This window comes from Akebia trifoliata, chromosome 8 (assembly GCF_017979445.1).
Source record: "Akebia trifoliata isolate Shusen 1 chromosome 8, ASM1797944v1, whole genome shotgun sequence".
Taxonomy (NCBI): Eukaryota; Viridiplantae; Streptophyta; class Magnoliopsida; order Ranunculales; family Lardizabalaceae; genus Akebia; species Akebia trifoliata.
The window spans coordinates 44,167,862-44,191,591 of NC_141382.1; the positions used below are offsets into that span (position 1 = coordinate 44,167,862).

Sequence of the window (23,730 nt, forward strand, 5' to 3'; positions counted from 1 at the left end):
TTAGTAGGTGAACCCCAAGGGGTTCACTCAATGGAAATTTTTGGATCGATAAGCGATTAATACCCATAGGTTGTAAGTTCGATACCCAGTACGAACATTAATTCCTCAAGTGTCACTCGTGAAGGTGCACCCTAACTCAACTGGTCTGGTACTATTCTTGGACAAGACCATGGTATATGGACTGGGAAAAGCCCAGATTCAGGCCCGGTCCACTGTCTACAGAGATACCCAATTATTATATATATATATTATATAGGGTAGCGATCAAGGGCAAACTTTTTGGCAAAACATTTTTCAAAACATGGGTTAGAGGTCTTGGAATGGGCTGATTTTTGGTGAGGATGATCTCTACAGTGAGGAGATCATCCTCACCAAAAATCAGCCCATTCCAAAACCTCTAACTCATGTTTTGAAAAATGTTTTGTCAAAAAGTTTGCCAAAAAGTTGGCCATTGAACGCCCCCATATATATATATGGGTCCCTATCCGTGGCCAACAGTTTGGCAAACACTTTTTCAAAACATGGGTTAGAGGTCTTGGAATGGGCTGATTTTTGGTGAGGATGATCTCTACGGTGAGGAGATCATCCTCACCAAAAATCAGCTCATTCCAAAACTTCTAGCCCCATTTTACAAGTTGAAAAATCGTGAACCGTCCATTTTTTGTAAACCATTTTTGATGAGGTTAGAAGTTTTGGAATGGGCTGATTTTTGGTGATGATGATCTCCTCACCATAGAGATCATCCTCACCAAAAATCAGCCCATTCCAAGACCTCTAACCCATGTTTGAAAATGTGTTTGCCAAAATGTTTGCCAAACTGTTGGCCATTGAACGCTACTCTATATATATATATAGGGCCAGGTTCAAACGGCAACCATTTCAACACACATATAGACAACGTGTTTTGTCTTATATGGGCAAAAATGTTTGGAATGGACTGATTTTTTGTGAGGATGATCTCTGTGGTGAGGAGATCATCCTTGCCAAAAATCTGCTCATTATGAAACTTCTAGACCGTCCAATTTTTGTTGAAAAATTATAGACCGTCCAATTTTTGTAAATCAATTTTGATGGGGTTACAAGTATTGGAATGGGATGATTTTTTGCCAGGATGATCCCCTCGTCATAGAGATCATCCTCACAAAAAATCAGCCCATTCCAAACATTTTTGCCTATATAAGACAAACACGTTGTCTATATGTGTGTCGCAGGAACCCGACCCATATATATATATATATATTATATATTAGTTCGTGGCATGTCCTTTTACACATGAGATGCAAAATTAGTATTTATGTGTAAGTTAAAAATTTAGAGCTTGTCTTTATAATTAAATTAAGAAATCCTTTTTTATCAGAAAATTAAGATGGAGATAACCTATAGGCTAAGGCCACCATTTTCCCTTAAGAGAAATGTTATCTTTTTTAATTTGTTTGATCTACAGATAAAAATGATTGGAAATGGGGATAATTGAGAAATGTTAGCATATTCTCACATTAGGATTGGTCGGTGGGAATAATTGCAAGGGGATCGCATTAGGAGGCAGGCAAATCATTTTTAGGGCGAAAAATCACCGAAGGTGGAAAATTAAATTCTAGATAAGATAGGTAATCAAATGCCTAAAAATCACATTTTTCAAAGAAAATCATTTTTCTACCTACTTTTAATGGTCAATCAAACAGCCCCAAAGTTCCTTCTATCTTAGTTTAACAAATGTGTCAATGAGATTGAGAGAGAATCTAACTCTATCTAAAACCACATCTCCTGTTATTGTAAGTGTGCATATATAATCAATCACATTCAACTTTGAACCTTCTTTATAGTTAAAAAAGCTAACTTTTAAAGACAAATAAATGAAGCAAGATTTAGAGCCAAACACATGACCAACTTAAATGCCTCCAAAGTTAGGTGGGTTTGAATGTTTCTAAAGGTTGGTGGACAGCACACTTGCAGCTTAAAACAGACCCCACATATTCAAAAGGAAATATCATCCACTCACATGTGCAAAGGTCCTCATCAATCTTCTTTTTTCTTTCTTTCTTTATTTCTAGGTGGTTTCCTCCCTAATCTTTTCAAATAGTGCTAGTCCACCAGATTTAAACAACCACCCACTAAAACCCAAATCGATACATGTAAAATACTTTAAAAAATTTCCTCCATTATATGATTTAGAGGCACAAACCTTATTTGACTTGAATGTGGATCAATCTCTCTCACACACCCAACATACAACCCTCATTCATTCTTCAATTGATAGCTGAACAAACCACTCCAAAAGATGGACAAAACAAACAAATATAAAAGGATGGTTAAACAATAACAAAGGCCACTTTGACTTGGCCCCATACACTCCCATCACATACCGGTAGTTCATTTGCCCTGATATACACAAGAAAAAGATTTTTGATTATGCATATCCCAAGGCAAATGATTGCAGTTCTACGATGTGATGGGGGCATCAGAGAATCATTATTCATCTTTTTATGCCGAGAGTATGTCAAAACAAAGAATCAAAATTTCTATAGACAAACTATTTTTTTACCCCTTAAAAGGGCATAAAGGAGAGAGAGAGAGAGAACCAGTAGACTACATTGAAAACCCTCATTCATCAATTGATAGCTGAACAAACCACTCCTAAGATGGGAGCAAACAAACAAATACACATATAAAGGGGGGCTAACAATAACAAGGGCCAGTTTCACTTGGCTTAAGAAACTTGACCTCCTCTCCAATCTTTTCATGTAGAGAGTCCGTCGAAAACAAAGAGTCAAAACTTCTAAACACAAACTATTTTAACCCTTAAAAGGGTGTAAAGAAGTAGAGAGAGAGAGAGAGAGAGAGAACCATTAGACTACATTGAATGTTACATAGGGAAAGAGAAAGGAAATTAGGCTTTTTTACTATGGGCAATTTTCGTTTTTACCAGGACCACCATAGTAAAAGTAGTTGCCCCAATCACCATTATTGCCATTTTGAACATCATAACAGTTGGATTGCTCAGTGAAGGTGCCAATACCTTTAGGTGCCCTTAGATTATTGGACCCATCAACAACCTGAATATTTCTGAAGTAACTTGACTTACCAAACCCTTCTTCAGGAAAATGGCCACTACCCATTTGAGTTGAGGTGTGCTCTCCATCTGGTTGTGAGTTCACCACCTCTCCTCCCCACTCAATCATAGAAGCACTATCAGCCAAGTATGAGAAGAGGAAAGCAGGCCAGTACCCTAGCACATAATCATTCCCAAATTGCATCCACCAGTGCCCCTCTTTTGGATCCTGTAGTTTTTAAAAAAAAAAAAAAAATTACACAATTAAATAATCAAACAATAAGTGATAAAATAATACAAATTAATCCTGAATATACAAGAGATCTACCATTGGCACCCCAAATTTTACTTATAACACCCCAATTTCTTAATTATTTATCACCCCACAATTCAAGATTAAGACAAACTCTTCAAAAAAAAAAAAAGGTTTGGCTGAAATTAAATTCTCAACATTATGACACCCATTCAAATAACTTTAGTAGTTGTTTACAATTATGATTAGGCTCATATAAAATCCTAAACACAAAAAAAAAAAAAAAAAAAAAAAAATCTAGGAAAGATAAATAAATAACAAGAGAGCTGCTATTGACACCCCAACTCTTACTTATTCTCAACCATTCACTTATTTTCTTTATTTTAATTGGGGTGTAATAAGTAAAGATGGGTACCAATAGCAGCTCTCTAAATAAATAAACCAATCAATTAGTAATATAATAGTACAAATTAGTCTTGATTCCTGAAAAAATGAACTAGTGTTGAGAAACTCTGCATTTTTTATTTTTATTTTAAAATATCTGTTCATGTGAGGTCCTATTTTTTATTTATTTTTATATAAAAAAAAACTATCTTTGTAAGATGTGTGGCAGATGGTACTTTGGTTCTTTACCTTCCAGACAAGTATACTAATATCATATTGGGAACCATGATAGCCAGAGACAGGGTAGATGCTTGCACCCATTGCTATTTGACTGTTGATTTGAATGAATCCTGAGCAAAGAAGGTTGTAGCAACCTGTTGCTTGGTATGCATCACTCTGAAAAATATTTTTTTAAAACAGTTAAACCCATTATAGGATTGATTCAGACAGAGATATAATAGTAGAAAGAGAACCACAAATAAAAAAAACATGGAGACTGACTTACAGTCCAATAGGTGAATAGTCTTGTGTTGTTATCTCCATAAAGATCTGGGCTCACCTGTAATAAGAGGAAAATTTAAATAAAAAATGGGTTTTTCATAATTTTGAGATTTTTTTCAAGTTTTTTTTTTTTTTTGGTTAGATTTGAAGGAAATAGTAATACCTGCCAACCAGCTTCAATGCTATTGAGATCTTGACCAAAAGAACCACCCAAGATCCAGAGTTGTGACAAACTGAACTCATTAGACTGTTGGATTTTGGGTTCCCAAACATTAATTGTTGCTTTTGCTCCATAGTACTTGTCTCCTTCCACATAAGCTATTGCATGCTATATCCACTCCAAAAGAGAGGAGAAAAAAACAAAGATGAATTAAGAAAAAAAAAAGAGAGAGAGAACAAAAGCAAGAAAAGTAGATGAAAAAGAAGATTTTTTTTTTCCTTTTTTTCTTGGGGGGGAGTGGGGGGTTTGCTTTACCTGATGACCACTTTCATTAATGAGGTCTGGATCAGCAGACCTTGGCTTAGGGATGGTACTGTGCTTCTTCCTTCCATATCTTTTGACTGAACTTGCTCTTAGAACATCTTCTCTCTTTGTTCTTCTGACTGGTATGGTGTTTTCTGGACATCTACCATTTAAGTGCCACAGCTGAGTAATAGAGTTTGAAGAGATCTTGTTCCCACCATATAGCCCTTCGGGGTGATAACTGGGTCTCATCTAAAATACCCAGAAAAAGAAAAATAAAACATCAATTATCAGGAAAAATAGAGCTAAAAAAGAAGAAAGGAGGGGTTGAAACAAGAAAACAAACCTGAATTGTGTGGTTTTTGAGAAATGGGTGATCAAAGGCTGCTTGATGAGAGACATGAACACAGTCGATTATATCCCCATCTGGGCTCTGTTTTTAGTTCCAGAAAAAAAAAAAAAAAACAGAGAAGAAAACAAATATCTTACTCATTACCCCAATATAACAAGAAATAATTACTTTTTAAACATTAAAAAATAAATAAAAAGAGCAAAAAATTAGATCATAGAAAAAATAAAGAAAGAAAATGAACTTGTAAATTTATAATGAAGAAATATCAAAATGAAGTAGTAAACATAGAAAAAACAAAATTCTCTAGATAAAAAGGAGAACCCAGTGAGAAATATTACCCTTAATTAGAAAAAAAAAATTGAAAGCTTCATTTCTTCAAAAAAAAAAAAAAAATCAATAAAAAAGAAATCCAAACAAACCCATATTTGATAATGCAAACAACTCTTCGGAAAAAAAAAAATTTTAAAATTAAAAATCACTCTCAATCACTCGAGAAAAAGAAATGAAAAACGCCCTAAAAAATCAAGAGAGAGAGAGAGAGAAAGAACAGTAACCTTGATGGTCTTCACAGCAGGTTTGTTCAAACGCTTCAAGTGCTTCTGAACTTCGAGTCTCTGCCGCGAAATACCCATCCGACCGGCGCACGATAACGGGAACAAGGCAAAGAAAAACACCACAACCATCACCACAACCCTCTCACTTCTACTAACCTGCGCTGCCATGGTTAAAAATAACCCAATATCTTACGAGGCAAACACGAGATTGGGCTTTAATTGGTTTGTAGATTAAAGCCTAAGAAACTCCTCCACCATGGAAAGCCGATCTTTGCACCCACTTCTTCAATGTACCCCCTCTTCCTCTGCTTATCGTACGCACCTCTCTCTCTCTCTCTTGATATTTTTGAAGAAGGGTTTTTGTTACACAAAAATCCAGTGAAACCGCCGACGCAGTATTGAGTCTCTCTATTTCACTGTTTCACACGAGAGATGGGTAAAAGTGGAAAATGAGAAGTGTGGGAAATGCGACGATTGACGTACACAGAAGTCTGTTTGTCGTTTTTTAAGAGCTGTTGAAGTCTGCATTCGACTCTCAGACTTCCTTCATCTTCTTTTACTCTTTTGCCCTTTTTTTCTCCCATTCAAAATCGAAGAAGATGCAGAGTATTACGTAATTACCCCTATTTGCACGTGAGTCCCTCGTTCGTCACTTTTTAGGTACCGGATTTTGGAATGATTTATTAAGTAGGGGTGGAAAGTTAATTCGGTTCAAATCGATAATCAAACCAAATCATGTATTTTAGATTGATTTGGTTTGGTTTAGACTAGGTACAATTTAATTTCGAATTAAAAAAATAAAAAACTGATGGGTTTGGATCGATTCTCGATTCAGACTTGATAAAAAAATCGAACCAAATTGAAAATTGAACTAATAATTATTTTTAAATAAAATATAATTTTTTTTCTTTTCTTTTTTAAAACCCTAATTCTACTCTCTTTAAAGTCTCTTGCATCTGAGATTACGGGCTACCTCTCAACTCTGAAGATCAAAGTCTATCTCTCTCTCTTCCTTGCAACTGCGAGCATGTGGCTAGTGACTAGCAATTGCGGGCAACCTCTCAATTCTGACGGTCAACGGGTTATATCTCCATCTCTCTTTCTCTCTTTTAATCACATTGGATAGGGGATAGGTAACGATGAAGATGGTCATCCGAACATTCTCCACTGCAACTGGTCTCATCTTCCATCCTTCTTCTTCTCTCCTTCCTCTGATCTTCTCCACTAGTAATGGAGGCTTTAATGGCAATGGCGATGATTGGAATGGTGGTGGTGGTGGTAATAATAATAGTAACGATAATGGTGATTTCTGATCAAAATTTGTTCTTCCCATCTACAGTCGCTAAAGAAGGTATTTGTTTCCATCATTTTATTGATAAATTTGTGTAAATTTTTTTTCAACCCATGGAACCGAACCGAATTAAGGTTGATTTGGGTTGGTTTGATTCTAGATCAAATCGGTTCGATTCTGATTCTCATATAATAGAACCGATCTTGGTAGGTTCGATTATGATTTTGCTCTAAACTGAACCAACCCGAACCAAGTTGCACCCCCATTTATTAGTTCCCTGCACACCAAACCCAATTTGACTCAATCATTTCGACTCAACCCGGATGTTCAGTATTGATTGTGGTAAAACATTGATCAACTATAAGCATAAGTATAAATGAGATTTCAAGTGTAAGTCAAAGATAAAGTATCAATCAAGCAAATCAAGTTTTATATGTTGAATGATTACAGTATACCTCCCAAATATTTATGTGAGCTGACACTGAATAAACTTATTTGATTGATTGTGACAACTATTATACGGTCTAACCCCAAGTGATTAGTTCAATGATAATTTTGAACAGATAAGTGGTTAATCGTGAGTTCGATACCTTAGTATGAGCATTAATTCCTCGAGTGACATTTGCAAGGACGCACCCTCACTTACTTGGTGCATGTGTTGTGTTGGTGTTGCACGTGCCTCAAGAGTAGTCCTTATACAAGACCATGGTCTATGGATTGAGCAAAGTCCAAATATAGACTTGGTCCGCTGTTTACAAGGATATCCGATTATCTAAAAAAAATGTGACCTCCATTTGGAATGGACTGGGAAGTACACAAAAGAGTGATGCTAAATGCACGTTGTTTTTTACCAACGCCCTTTTCTCTCTCTTGTCCATAGTAAAAAAAAAAAAAACAGACTTTCTTATTTGATAATCATGTGACATTCAAAAATATGATCTGATGCAATGGAGTTGTAGATGACAAAATTATGTGAACTTAAAAAAAAAAATAAATAAATAGTTATCTTTCACCGTTGAATTCTTTTTTTTTTTTTTTTTAATTTGGGGTGCACAGTGGTCGTCCATTTTCAACACCTTAGATCAAACTTGAAAAATAATATATTTTTTTTAATTTCTTTTTTTGAATATGAATATTTTCATGAAATCTAAAAGGTCGTGATGTTAGATTGTTAATGTGATAATCAATATGGGCCCAACGACCCTTTTTAAGATTTAAAATCTAAAAAAATAAATATGTGGGTAGCTCTCTCTATCGCTGATGTCATTGCGCCACATGTCAAATGTTTTTTTGGTTGTGAACCAACACGTCATAGGGGGTTGGCCAAAAACGACGTCAATTTATCATTTTTCTACATAAAATTTAGAGATTGTTACTTGTTGACATCTCCAAACGTGATATAGGTTAGGAACTGTAATCAGAAATTAAAATTAGAAAGTTTTACAAATAGAAAAAGAGAAGACAAGATGGTTAATCTTAACTGAATCACTATTATACTTTATTGAATCTCAAAAACTTGATATTAACTTGATCATGGAAATGTAACGTGATCCAACATTTCAATCAACATCACTCACTACCTTTGGAGTCGCAATATTAATCACAAAAATATATAAAATACCCAAAATCGTTGAGAGGACATACTCATTGAGTCATTCCCAATATAATCCAACTCGTTTGAGTTGACTCAGATCAGTCGAGTTTTAAAAAAAGGTAATTTTATTTCTACATTTTAAAATTTGAAATTGAAATTATGGTAGCCTCAGAAGTTTTGTTCCCATACAAATGCACATGTACCTACACCCATAGTCCCACCATTGCGAAAGATCTTAAACGTACAAAAGCTTGTTCACCACTTGATTCATGCTTATGTAGGGACCTTTTTTCTGATTTTTATTCTTTTAATATTGAGGAAATATGGCATTTATGGTCAGTCTCAAGTCTGAACAACATACTTTTGAGGGTCAGGGAATCCAAGGAAAATGGCCCATCAACCACATATAGTAAAATAAATTCCTCCCAAGAGTATTGGATTTCTTTTGATACCTATACCTGACTCAAAAGTTTGATGTCAAAACACCACAAAAGTGCCATTTAACTTGCTAAATATTTGAGTCTTAGTAAAGGTCATTTTGCTCAAATGGAGTACCACCTCAGCAATCCAATATCACATCTCTCTAAGTTGCTTCAAAAAACTTAGATAAATAATAATAATAATAATAATTTAAAAAATAATTTTTTATTTAACTTGACATAGAGGTTTTGAAAATTGACGGCTTTCGAACTTTCACATAACTCTTAAACTTAAAAAATGAAAGACCCATGATAAATCGATTGTGGCAAAACATACATGACTGACATGACAAGGGCACATAATCATAGATCTTTCTTCGAGATAAATACGAAAAAGATAGACGAATTTTTGCCCCTTGTCACGTCAATTGTGTACAAGCCACGTATATTTGGCCATGTTGATTGATCATTATATATATAATGATCCTAAAGTTTGTTAAACATTGTGTCAAATATTTTTCAAAACATGGGTTAGAAGTTTTGGAATGAGCTGATTTTTTGTGAGGATGATCTCTACAGTAAAGAGATCATCCTCTCCAAAAATCAGCTCATTTTAAAATTTCTAACCCTAATTTACAAATTGAAGAATCATGGACTGTCCAATTTTTATAAATCACTTTTGATGAGGTTAGAAGTTTTGATTTTTGGTGAAGATGATCTCCTTATCATAGAGATCATCCTCACAAAAATTCAATTCATTTCAAAACTTTTAACCCATGTTTTGAAAAATGTTTGGAAAACTTTAGGAATGTTGAACCGTTCCTTATATATATAAAATTCATAGAATTTTATCCTCTACGATCCACAAGCAATGGATCATGTTTTTGGATTTCACAAGTTAAGCCCAAAGGATCCTTAGTGAGGCTAATCGTGACTCTAGTATATTGGTGAGCCCACCATTGGCGGAAGAGCTTGCAATTTGCATCCTAGTGGTTGTCCGCATCAAACTTTGATACTGATTTATAATTAGATTCTCTCCCTGGTATAGCGTAGCGTGTAATCCACACTGATGTATGTTTTAATATATTTTAGACAAAGATTCTTCCCATAAACCTCTGTCTTTAAACTCACACGCACACACACACGTAAAATAATACCAATTAAATAATTAAATGGGTAAAAGTTTTGCATTATTTAATGGGGCCTACCTGAATATGAATTGCGGGTTGTTTCATGGAGATGATCTCTTTCCTCTTATCCCATCCCTAGCTTTTATTTTATTTTATTTTTATTAAAATTGAATTTTTATTTCTTTGATATATATTACGTTTTTTCAGAGTCAAATTTTAGAATTTAATTCCTACAATAAGAGAACATATATGAACATGGTCGTAATAATGGAATATTAGATAATAAAGTAGAAGAATATTTTCGTTAATCCATCGATACCAAATTTTTTGAATAAGACTTTGATGATGATGATAGATTTCTAGGATAGGAAGACCATCTTTTTCAAAAATCAATTCGAGACTGACAAACCATATATGTGACATGTAGACTATCTTACTCGTGGAAAAAATTTTGTATAAAAAAACAATGCTCAAGTCAATGTGTGTAACATGTCAAGCGGACATGATTGGATTTCGAGGTGACTCTTTTCTGAAAATTATTTTGAATAATTATAGTCTATTCATATAATCATTGTCAGATTATGAACTCGATCAAGTTATCTGTAACATTTAATATATTTTTTAAAAAATTAATAAATATAAAAATAACAATTTAAAGGATATATTTAAAAAAAAAATTATTTATATTTAGTTGACCAATCTAAATTGACTCATGAATTATAGAGTTGAATCGACTCTAAACATCCGAGTTATTCATTTTTTTTAGGGTCAATTTTCTTTTGGCATGTTTGAAAAGTCAAAGAGTTAACTCAAATCTCAGTAGAGTCCACTTGATTCAATTGAATTTTGGGGTGACCTTACTAAAACTCGATCGAACCAGTTCACAGATTCAACTCTGAGTTATGTTTTGAATTTGACGTTTATTTATTATATAAATAAAATTAACAATATAAGAAATTTCAATTTTATCTTTACTATTATAATGTGAGAAGGCGTCAGGGTACAAGTGGTTGACAACAAATTTTGGATCTCACATATGCCCACACCCTTACATTTAAATTTAAGGGCACACGTTAAAGTGCAATAAATAAACTTTGAAATTGGAATATGAGGGTATTTTGATATAAAAAATTGATAGAATTTTTGATAAAAATTCAATTTTCAAAGTGTAGTTATTACACTTTAATGTGTGCCCTTAGGAAACATGTTAAAAAAATCCTAAATTTATTGGTTATTTTAGTAAAAAATTTAGAAAATCATGGAATAACCTATTATCATTGATTAGTTTTCAAAATTACATAAGTATCCTTTTTTTTTTTTCTATGTAATATTAAGAAAATCTTTAATTAAAGTTTAAATGACAGATGAGCCCTTTTGAGACGTGCGTTTGCCTATGCCACCTTCCACTAATAATTAATCCATTTAACTATATTGAAGGGCCTTTTCGTCATTTCATAGGAAATTAAGGAAGGGCACGCATGTCCTCTCTCTTCCCCAAATACAAGCCAAGTCGTCAGCTAAACTTAGCTCGTCGTGGATACCAAAGTGGAGTAGAATCTTAACGGCCACCGTTTGTTAAACCAACCGTTAGTTAACGCCGTTAGCTTAAACACGGAACAGTGGTTAAATATAGAATAACAGCGACCATGGATAAAGAACCCGATGAGTAGAAACTGAAAATTTTACCGTTTGATTTAAAAATGGGTAATATTCTGTCAGAGCACATGTGAGGGAATCTCTGGAGCATAAGCTGATTGGTCCCAACCATTTATAGAAATTTTGTCTTTGAGCATACAAACAACTTGTTTATATAAGACTTGCACCATATCATGAGTCAAGACACTAGACTTGGGACCCATAGTCCAGTTATTAAAAAGAATAGAAGATGATGGTCCACTTGTCGTTTATGTAAGAGATTGGAATCTGTCGATTTGTGGTAGATGAGATCGTAATTGATGTAGATCATTAACTCGACGTTCCCAAATTAGGAACGTCGATTGACATGATTTGGACATGCTCAACAAAGAGTGGTCTCAGTTAAAAGAAATATTTTAATTTAATTGTCTCAAAAGAATGAAAGAAATATTCAAAATAATATGAATGAAGATAATAATAATATGACTTAAAATGAGATGGATTTTATCCGAAATCCAAGTACATCGAATCTGAATTTAGTGGGTTTGATTTCATCAAGTATATTCGAATTAAAATATAATTTGGATATAGGTTGATCTCCCTTGATCCGAGTTAGATACGGATCCATTCTTATATCCGTCAAGATCCAAATGATATATTATCTTATAAATTGTATTTTTATATATTTCAAATTACATTTTATTAACCAACAATAGTTGGGTGTAGTAGTGAAGATCTCTTTTCAAAATGGAGATGTCTTGAGTTCAAATCATTTTTTGATCACATTTTAATAATTTTATTTTAAATAATATTGACTAATTTGACATTACTGGATCCAACTGACCCGAATCAATTAATTTGATCGGATCCGGATATGGATTTGATCAAAGTAAAATGATTCGGATATGATTTTAACTATTCAAATCCGTTGTTAGATTCAAAATTCAGATATGAACCCGAATAAAAAAATCGGATATGGATATGGACATACTCATATCCGAATTGCATCCAACTCATTTTAAGCCCTAAGTAATAATAGCTATGAACTAGAATTTTGTAACAATAGATTAACTTAGAACAAAGTGGAATGAATGAACAAGATTTGTATATCCAATCCCAAGATATTTAGGTTAAGGTTTTGAAGATGATGACCGACTTGGGGTTTTTATATAAATTTGAGTTTTTTTTTTTCTCATTCAAATTCTCATATGGAGAATTTGATACCTTGCTCCAACTTATATTTTATTATGTTCTTATTTTTTCAATCCACTTCATCTCTAATTTTTCTTTCACCAATTTTGAGTACTCTACTTGCATTAAAATGCTTCTTACTAGTAGAGTGGGAAATTCATAATAGAAGTATGTTCCAATCAAGATATAGAAAGTATCATAATATAAAAATACTAATTATTTATAATTCTTAGAATATAAAGTCCTAATTGATACCACTAAATATATTTTTCTTCATCACAACCTTCCTTTAGTGCTTAGATACATTAATAACGATTCAATGTATCTCATGTATCATAATACGGTGCATCTTATTCTCTATCAAAGGGTGAATCAAGGAAACACAATTAAAGGAGGCATGTTGTCAAATAAAAATGATATAGGCACACGTGCCAAAGGTAGGCAAAAAGTTGCACTCATCTTTTGTTGGAGGTTGTGGGTTCAAATTCAGCATTGGGTGGTACATTTATTCCATGAACACATATATATATTTTTTTCCATCATTTTTGTAAGGGTAAAAAGATATATAATCTACATTTTACAAGACTCTTTCCAACGATCGATAGATAGGCTAAATCTCAAATGATGGTTCAATCTTAATTATGTGAAAGGACATCTCAAATATCGTAGTAATTGTCAAAGTTGTCGATAACCACGCAATTTCCTAACAATCAAGTCCGCTCTTCCCCTCCCCTTTATAGAGGTGTGATTGACGGAGATACCTCATGACATGATCAAAAGGAGGCCATTATTAGATAGTGTCCATTGTGACCTTATGACATGACAAGGAAATGTGATAACTAGCCACAACATTCAATAAAGTTTTTTTTTTTTTTAAATAATAAAAGTAAAAGTATGCAATTTTCTTTAAAAATTGACATGAATTTGAATGAAATCTGCAATCTTGTCGAAATTAAGAGAGTGTCCAGATAAAAATATCAAAAGGACCTCATTTCTTCTACCTATGGTTCAAAATATCAGAATATATTAGCTGATGTGTATCGGTACCAGTTAAGACCAATATTAAATATTAACCCCGAAATGTTTTTTTAAAGGTAATCGTGAAGTTGGGTTCTAAAGGAGTCGAACCTAAGACGTGGGAACACTTTCCACACTTCTTACCAATTTGCTAAGTTGGCATTTTCTTGATCCTGAAGCATTGAATGTTTTAAAAATGTATATATCATAATGTATCTCGATACAATATCATTTTTTTTCATTGATCGGAACATTCCTTTTAAACCTTGCTCCGACATATATCTCAAGGTATCGAAGGATTTTTACCCTCCCCCCAACCCCACAATTCTATTTCCTTACATGTATATCTTATACATTGCTTGGACTATGGAATAATATCATACTTACAATACTATGTTTAATATGAAAATCAAAATACAGACATAATAAGGTCTTTTGTGCTTTCTATGAACTTTAAAATGTCTCATAACCATTGGGAAATTCAATTGTTTTAAGAATTATGATCCACTATGGTGCTTTTGGCCATGGAACATTATCTATGCTTTAGTGCTTTTGGTCATCAATTCTTTCTAAAAAAGAAGCTCAATTTTCTCCAATTCTAAAAGATATCACCACCTCCTCCATAAATGTCTCCTTTTTCCCTTTCTCTGCTTTTCAAAATTTTCTATCAATCATACATTCTCAATCAAAAGGGACATTCTCACCCCCGTTTCTACTGCGGTTTTAGCTCCCATTGGGTCATGATCTCACTCAACCTTCACACGCGTGATTTTAAATTTGGACTTATACATACTTGAATGATGCCGAAATCACCTCAAGATCGAATCTCACATGGCACACCCTGACATGAAAATGTATGAGAACCATAGATGCTTTCCCTGAGATATGAGTGAAAAAGCATCTATGATTCCTATTCACTTTCACATCAAGATGTGCAATATGAGGTCCAATCTTGAGGTCACTCCAACACTACTCTACACTCTTATATGTCTGTATCCTAATCGTGCCAAATGAAACATGTGGCAATAGTGGTTGTTTTTTTCCCCCCCTAATAAGGCTTCTAATCCACCAAAGTCATGGTTAAATTGCCTTACCCTTGGACATATCTTGAGTTCCAAACAAAATTAGTTACAAATAGTACATTTTATATGCATTATGGAGGTTGGCAAGAGTCATAATTGAACAAAAGAAAACCCTAGCTAGTGGATCAAATATCACTTTATTGGTGTCTACAAAGAGCCAAACCAAGGTGGGGGGGCCTTGTTCTTGTGATTGGAAAGGCAACATGGGTTGTGTTCCAATGCTCCAGAGACTAGACGAAAGGTACCCATTCTCTCTAGAAAGGGAATAAAAATGGAATCATAATTATTTTTCTTATAAGAATATGATCCAATGGTAGTGTCTTCGACCGCCTAGGGCATCTTGTTGTAGCACGAATCTTCTACCCAATATGCCGCTTTTGTTCTAAAAACTAGTTATTCGTCTTATTTTCGGTCATAAAATAGTTTAATTTACAATTTTTAACGATTCTCCCGGTCCCAACATAAAATCTTTTTCTGGCTCTTTCGATAACTATGAGTAATTAATCTTCATCAAGTGGTCCAATTCTCATGTGAGTTTTGGTGGTCCACTTGAACAGTGTTATAAGATTGACATTGTTCCTCCACTTCACATGGTTTGAGTCAGACATGTATGCTACAAAGATTTTTAGACTTTTCTCAATATATATATATATAGAGAAGTCCAACTATACAAGTCACCCCACCACAAGTAAAAGTTAACAAAAAAAAGTCCTGTAAAATATTTTATTTAATTACTTATGAAAAAAGTGATCACTCTATACCTTAGGGGATGGAAATTAATATTTTAGGGTTATTTAGGCAGACACCTCCACTATTTGTTGAATATTTGAGATACCCTTGTCTTTTCAAACTGATGACATGTACCTTGACTTTGGTCTTCTCTTATAGACTAATAAAAATTGACTTAAATACCCTCAACTTCAATTTGGAAGTTGAAAAATCAAAACTCTTGATTTTTCTTTCCAAAATCAGTCGTCTTTAAATTCTTGGATATAAAAAAAAAAAATTACCTTACTCTTCAACTTTAAGATTCTATATAATTTAATCTTCAAAAATAAATTTACCATCTTATTCAACCTTAAGATCTATCTACTTCAACCTTTAAACCCTCAAGAATGAGATAGGAATTTTGAAGTAGAAGATGATGGAATTTTGGATTGAAAAATTAAGTGTTTTTTACAAGACATCAATGTGAGGTTGAAATAAGGGATTGAAGATGAAGTTCAATAGATAAAAAATAAAAAATAAAAATTTACCATAGAGATTGAAGAGCTTGAAGTTGACTGATTTTGGAAAGAAAAATCAAATATTTTAAATTACAAAACTTGAAGACAAGTGCATTAAGATAATTTTCCATCGATCTATGAGAGAAGACCGAGGTTAAGGACAAAAATCATCCATTCGAAAGTATAAGGTTGGAGGGGTTTGTCTAGATGAGCCATTAATTTATTGAAAAGATATGAGTGGAACTTTTTCCTCCCTTTAGCCATGATTGTGCCTATCCAAATCTTCCACCACAATCTATTTTAAATCAGTTATTCCATCCACCCAAAGATGTGTGGATTTCTAAAAATTGTTCATCACTAGCCAAAAGAGCGTCACCTTTTATTTTATTTTATTTTTAATTTGTTCTTTGTTAAATGAATAATGATAAAATGACTCCTCCTGATAAATTCTCCTGACGTGATTGTGCATTGAACCATAGATTTTTTTCTCGAGATACACAATTGCACACATTTATGGGGATGTGTAGTTGTGTATCTTGAGGGAAAAAAAATCTATTATTCTATGTATTGTCACGCCAGGAGAGTTTGGGGGGAGTTTGTCAGAGGATAGCTAGAAAATCACGACTCTTGTTAAATAAACGAGTCACGATTTTCTAACACCCCCCCTAGACATGAGACTCTCCTGATGTGGCATGTACTAGAACCATAGTTGTTTTCCTTGGGATACAAAACTGCGCATCACCATAAATATGAATGAGATTGTCATTATTGGGGTACCAGAGCATAATGAAAGATTGGGGTATCAGAATATTATCTCTTCTACTATGATTAATTTGAATGATAAGTACAGATCAATTAAAATTTAATTATGGTTGAGAACCAGTTTGGTATCATTATTCATCTTAATATTACATCTCCATAATCTTGGCAGACTTTTTAAATATTGAATTAGTCATTAGTTGGAATTATGAATTTAAGAATTGGATTTTAAGATCGGATCAATACATGTCGAGTTGGCTTAATTTGAATCGACCAATTAAATACAACTTGAAAGAATCCAATCCTCTCAAACTGATTTAAATGATTTGACACTAATCTCTACGTATGTACAAGTTATTTTTGCGCTTTTTTTTTTTTTTTTTGAAATTTAAAGAAACACCATTGCACAAACTTGTTTTATGTGTTAAAAGACCAAATAACAAATACTTTTTAAAATTATTTTTTACAAATCCAAGGTGTGGAGGTTGATAACGTCCAATACAAACATTGGATGACTATTGAATTATAAGAAAAAAAAAAAAAAAAAATCAACCAATTTTTGACTTAATAGTTACAGGTAGAATTAGAGTTACATAACGCGTTTAAAATGAGATTATTTTTTATAAGAAGAAAAAAAAAAACACATTTTTATTTTTTTTGTTACTATACTTTAGGGAATTAGGGTTTGAAAATGTGTACAAAAGTATTTTGGAATTGTTAATTAAGAGCTTGTGGACACACCCTTTAATCCCTATTGCCTCACAGGCATACATTCTGATTTTGATTTTGATTTTGATTTTTGTTGTTATCGATGAGGTTGATATTCATGTGAGTTCTTTTACGTGTGACGACTCATTGCAATTTTCCAAGATTCAACTATCCACTTGATTGATGTGTTCATGTATATAGACATAGTTTAGGTTGGCATTTTGTTGACTTTCCAACCTTTTGAAGCTACAAAGCACAATTCTTGACTTTTTTTTTTTTTTGTTTTTTTGTTTAAAGGTTATATTATAAAGCCTTTTAAGCAGATTATATATATTTCAATCTTGTAAGAGCATTTAAGCTGAATTTGTACTTCAAAATTCAACTGCATTTGAAATTGAACTAGGGTTCAATGATTGTAGAGAAACCGTTCTCATGGAAAAATGATTTCTTTAGAAAAATAAATCCCAATATTTAAGAGAGAAGATATTGACACCTCAACTTTTACTTATTTCATCCCAATTAAAAATAAACGAACCGCAGAGAATAAGTAAAAGTTGAGGTGCTAATAGAAGTTCTCTCATTTTTTATTTGTGAATCTCCATTTCGTGCGTTGAATATGAAGACATTTCAAGTTTGGTACACTGTTTGTTTTAATTCTCAAAGCATGCATTCGGTGTTTTTATCACCTACAAAACTCGTGAGTTCATCACTTTTAATATTTACAATTTAATAAATATACCATCAAATTCATTGATTATAAAAATGACAAATTCACTCAAAATGCATGTTTTGGGAATTAAAATGAACAAATAGTGTACTAATACCAGAATTGGACATAAGTCACGCATGTATTGGGAAAAATCACCCCCCCCCTCCTATGCGCATTTTTTTGTTAGATTTCTATTTTTTAAGTTTAATATTTTATACGAACCTAATCATAATTTTAAATAACTATTGAAATTTTTTGAACGAGTGCTTTAATGTTTTATAATGCTGAGATTATAATTTGAGCCTAACCTTTCTAATGTTTGAAGAAAGTGTTTTAATATTTAATTAGGGTGTAATAAGTAAAATTTAGGGTGTCAATAGCAGCTCTCTTATTTAATTGCACTTGGGAAATATAAAAAAGAGTTAGTTATTGGTCCATGCCAAAATTAATTTATTTTTGGTTGTTATTTGATTTTAAATCGCCCATTTTCTTATATTATATATGCATTTTATGTGAAATTAAAATTTGTAAAAATCTGTAAATGATTCATGAAAATCCATTTCATTTGAAATGTCTGGGGACTATATTTCCATCTCTGTGTTTCATTTGATAGAGAGCCCTCTAAGTTATTTCTAAATTTATAGTTTTAATTTAAAAGGAGTATTTGCTCACAAATTTTAGTGTGGGGGAGCACTAACTAACAGATAATGTCGCTACAAATGTACTTTTGTTTTGTCTAAGGATTTTGTTGTAATATATGGGGTGTAATTATATTTGATGACGTGGACCAATAAGAAGTCTCCATGTGGCTACTAAAAATAAGGTAAAGTTGAGTTGAAGTCGGTAACTTTAATAAGACCACTCGACGGGTGAGTGATTTAGTCAAGACATCCATGTGTCAATTCAGTTGAATCCTTAAAAAAATTCAACTAAAGTGCCGCGTGACAGGATCCAAATCACTCGACTAAACGAGGTCGAGTGATTAACTTGTTAAAGAAAATTTACGAAAATATCAAGAAAATTATAATGAATGTCAACAAAAGATGTTCTAGTGTCATTAGGAAGAATTTTAATTCAACACGGAATCGATTAGATGGAGATAAAAAGATCTTAGTCCAAGTCGGATTCTGAAAGACAAACAAGATTTCCAAGAAAGAAGTTGCCAATAAGAGAAGGATTCTTGAAATTTATAAATAACAAAAACACACAAATAAATGACTTTTGACTCGTACTCTAATTAAGTATTTATAGATTTCATATTAACTTAATCATCGAAAGGTTTTAATCTAAAAATTTCTCCCACTAACAAGAGGGTGATCATTCTTGAGATACGTGAATATGAGTGAGATAATTTCTTTTTACCTGTAAATTATCAAAACGCACCCCACTTTCAGGAAGAAAAAAACCCTAATGGATTCGTTTGATGTGTTCTTATTGAACTCATTCAAAAGTAATTGACAATAGGTACTTTTTCAAAAGTAATTGACAATAGGTTCTTTTTCCTTGATGGGAGGGGGGTGAAGTAATGTGAAGCTCTGTAAATATGACAAAGTCACAAACATATTATTTACAAAATTAACATTGTGTAATGACAATAAAGTTTTTTTTTAAATATTATCATTTGAATTAAAAGGCATCAAAAATACTCTTGAAAAGACATTTTGGATAAATATTTGTAAAGAATGCTAACATCCTAACAAAATCTGGGATATTAGCATTTTCTCTTCTAATTTGTTTTTTCAGGGAAAATTACTTAAAAAACCTCCTGTGGAAGGTTTTTTTTTCTTTTTAAATAGTCCCTAAATTTCGTGTATTAACTTGATAGGACATTTAGTAAACATTTTCTTTCTTAATGGTCTATTGTATTATCGAGTTCATAAATTTTACTGTCGAACTCGATGTTTTTTTATTTAGTGTTGAGTTTACATTTTTTATTGTTGAACTCTCCATTATTTACTGTTGAGTTCACCATTTTTTATTTACGGTTGAATTTGATGCTTTTTTAATTATTGTTAAGTTCACTATTTTCTAAAATAAAAAATGGTGAACTCGACACTGGTAAATTCAACCCATTTTTTATTTTTAAGTTTTTTCGACAAAAATACATGGAAAGATTGACTAAAAACTTGAGATAACGACTTGTTTAAATGATTTCAACCCAAAAGAATCATTATTGATCGATTTTCATTCAAAAATTAAGAAATAAAAGTGACCCCCCTTCCCTTTATTTTATTTTACATATATCTTTAAAATATTTGAAAAAATTATTGAAAATGACTTCTTCTTCTTTCTTAAATCTTCTTTGATGGAATAAAGTCTTCAAAACTCGATTGAGATGTCAAAAATTCAATTGTTAGATGAAAACAATGAGTTCTAACGACTTGGACATTCAATCAAGAAAAATGTGGGAGATGAGATCCACTATCCAGGGACCATTTAGAAAGAAAAAATTTACTAAATATTCTGCCAAGCAATTATTAAAAACTTAGGAACTATTTAGTAAGAAATCTCTCTATGAGGGTCTTTTAAGTAATTTTTTTATTTCATATACATTATTTTGTAGTATATGATCCTATAAAATATGACCCCTTCTTATTATAACCACTAACCCACCAAGCAAAATATATATATATATATATATATATATAGGGTGGCGTTCTAAGGGCCAACTTTTTAGCAAACTTTTTGGCAAAACATTTTTCAAAACATAGGTTAGAGGTTTTGGAATGGGCTGATTTTTGGTGAGGATGATCTCTATGGTGAGGAGATCATCCTCACCAAAAATCAGCCCATTCCAAAACTTCTAACCCATGTTTACAAGTTGAAAAATCGTGGACCGTCCATTTTTTATAAACTGTTTTTGATGGGGTTAGAAGTTTTGAAATGAGCTGATTTTTGGTGATGATGATCTCCTCACCGTAGAGATCATCCTCACCAAAAATCAGCCCATTCCAAAACCTCTAACCTATGTTTTGAAAAATGTTTTGCCAAAAAGTTTGCTAAAAAGTTGGCCCTTGAACGCCCCCCATATATATATATATATATATATATATATATATATATATATATGGGAAATGTTCAGCACCCAAAGTTTTACCACACACTTTAACAAACGTTTTTTGTCCTACATGGGTTAGAAGTTTTGGAATGAGCTGATTTTTTGGTGAGGATGATCTCTATGATTAGAAGATCATCCTCCCCAAAAATCAGCCCATTCCGAAATGTTTAGCCCCATGTTTACACGTTGAAAAATCGTGGACCGTCCATTTTTTGTAAATCAATTTTGATGGGGTTAGAAGTTTTGGAATGAGCTGATTTTTGGTGAGGATGATCTCCTCACCATATATATAGGGTCCCGTTCGCCACCCTTAGTTTTACCACACACTTTAACAAACGCGTTTTGTCTTACATGGGTTAGAAGTTTCGGAATGAGCTGATTTTTGGTGAGGATGATCTCTATGGTGAGGAGATCATCCTCACCAAAAATCAGCTCATTCCAAAACTTCTAACCCCATCAAAATTGATTTACAAAAAATGGACGGTCCACGATTTTTCAACGTGTAAACATGGGGCTAAACATTTCGGAATGGGCTGATTTTTGGGGAGGATGATCTTCTAATCATAGAGATCATCCTCACCAAAAAATCAGCTCATTCCAAAACTTCTAACCCATGTAGGACAAAAAACGTTTGTTAAAGTGTGTGGTAAAACTTTGGGTGCTGAACATTTCCCATATATATATATATATATATATAGAGTCCCGTTCAGCACCAAACATTTTGGCCAATATTTTAGCCAACCATTTTTGTCTTACATGAGTTAGAAGTTTTGGAATGGACTGATTTTTTGTGAGGATGATCTCTACGGTGAGGAGATCATCCTCATCAAAAATCAACTCATTCCAAAACTTCTAGCCCCATGTTTACAAGTTGAAAAATCATGGACCGTCTATCTTTTGTAAATCATTTTTGATGGGCTTAGAAGTTTTGGAATGGGCTGATTTTTAGTGTTGATGATCTCCTCACTGTAGAGATCATCCTCACCAAAAATCAGCCAATTCCAAAATTTTTAACCCATGTTTTGTAAAATGAGATCATCCTCACCAAAAATCAGCCAATTCCAAAAATTTTAACCCATGTTTTGTAAAATGTTTTGTCAAAATATTTGGTGTCGAATATTTCCCATATATATATAAGTTTTACCACACACTTTAACAAACATTTTTTGTCTTACATGGGTTAGAAGTTTTGGAATGGGCTGATTTTTAGTGAGGATGATCTCTATGGTGAGGAGATCATCATCACCGAAAATCAGCTCATTCCAAAACTTCTAACCCCATCAAAAATGGCTTATAAAAAATGGACGGTCCACGATTTTTCAACGTGTAAACATGGGGCTAAACATTTCAGAATGGGCTGATTTTTGGGGAGGATGATCTTCTAATCATAGAGATCGTCCTCACCAAAAATCAGCCCATTCCAAAACTTCTAACCCATGTAAGACAAAACGTTTGTTAAAGTGTGTGGTAAAACTTAGGGTGCTGAACATTTCCCATGTATATATATATATCATCGTAGAAGCTCGAGAGTATAATTAATATTCTTTGATCAGGATGAGCTCCAAATATAGGTTTGGTGGGTGCAGCCTGCACTGACACCACGTTTGAGACTTTTAGAGTACGTAGTTCCTGTGATGTTGACAGAATTAAACAAAGGGTAAATTACACTTTGATCCCCTATAGTTTGACATAATTCTATTTTGACACTCTAATGTTTTGATAATTACACTTACCTCCATTTTCACTAACGGGATTAAAATTCTAATATTATTTTACTATTTTATCCTTTTGTTTTTATCTTTTAATTTAAAATATAAAATTTAAAACAAAAAATAAAATACCCCGTTTAAACATATTTTTTCACAGGCATATTTTTATTTATAAAAAGAAATTATATTTTCAAAAGGGCAAAATAATCTTTATAGAAGAAATCTAATAGTTTGGTTGACGGCAATACGATGGAAGGGGTAAGTTTACCCCTTAGATAATTATAAGAGACGTAAGTGCAATTATCAAAATATTAGGAGGTTAAAATGAAATTACACTGAATTAAAGGGGGGTAAAGTGTAATTTACCCTTACACAAACTGGTCGACTCGACCCATGGTTTTTAATTTATAATTATAACATGATTTTGTTTTGGAAATCACATTGGTCCCACTGACCGAGTTGAGTTTAGCTTGGCTTGTCCTATCTTTACTTAGATGAGTCAAACCTTTCCACATCGGTTACATCAAGTGATTTTATACCTAGCGAGGGAAAATGGATTCCAACTCCATCTCCTAGTGTTATTCTCTTACAATTACTTCAAACATCATATAATTTTAAATTTTACAACTTGCAAATCTAACCCGAT

General features: G+C 32.8%; 1 protein-coding gene across 1 annotated transcript; it reads right to left on the bottom strand.

Moving 5' to 3' along the window:
* Positions 1 to 2,587: 2,587 nt before the first annotated feature.
* LOC147397039 (protein neprosin-like) lies at positions 2,588 to 6,097 on the bottom strand. The gene is made up of 7 exons (XM_086452438.1): positions 5,557 to 6,097; positions 4,997 to 5,083; positions 4,663 to 4,902; positions 4,351 to 4,515; positions 4,192 to 4,245; positions 3,936 to 4,082; positions 2,588 to 3,278 (listed from the first exon to the last, which is right to left on the bottom strand). The coding sequence occupies exons 1-7, from the start codon at positions 5,722 to 5,724 to the stop codon at positions 2,901 to 2,903; spliced, it is 1,239 nt and encodes a 412-aa protein (XP_086308564.1). The 5' UTR covers positions 5,725 to 6,097; the 3' UTR covers positions 2,588 to 2,900.
* Between the last annotated feature and the right edge of the window lie 17,633 nt (positions 6,098 to 23,730).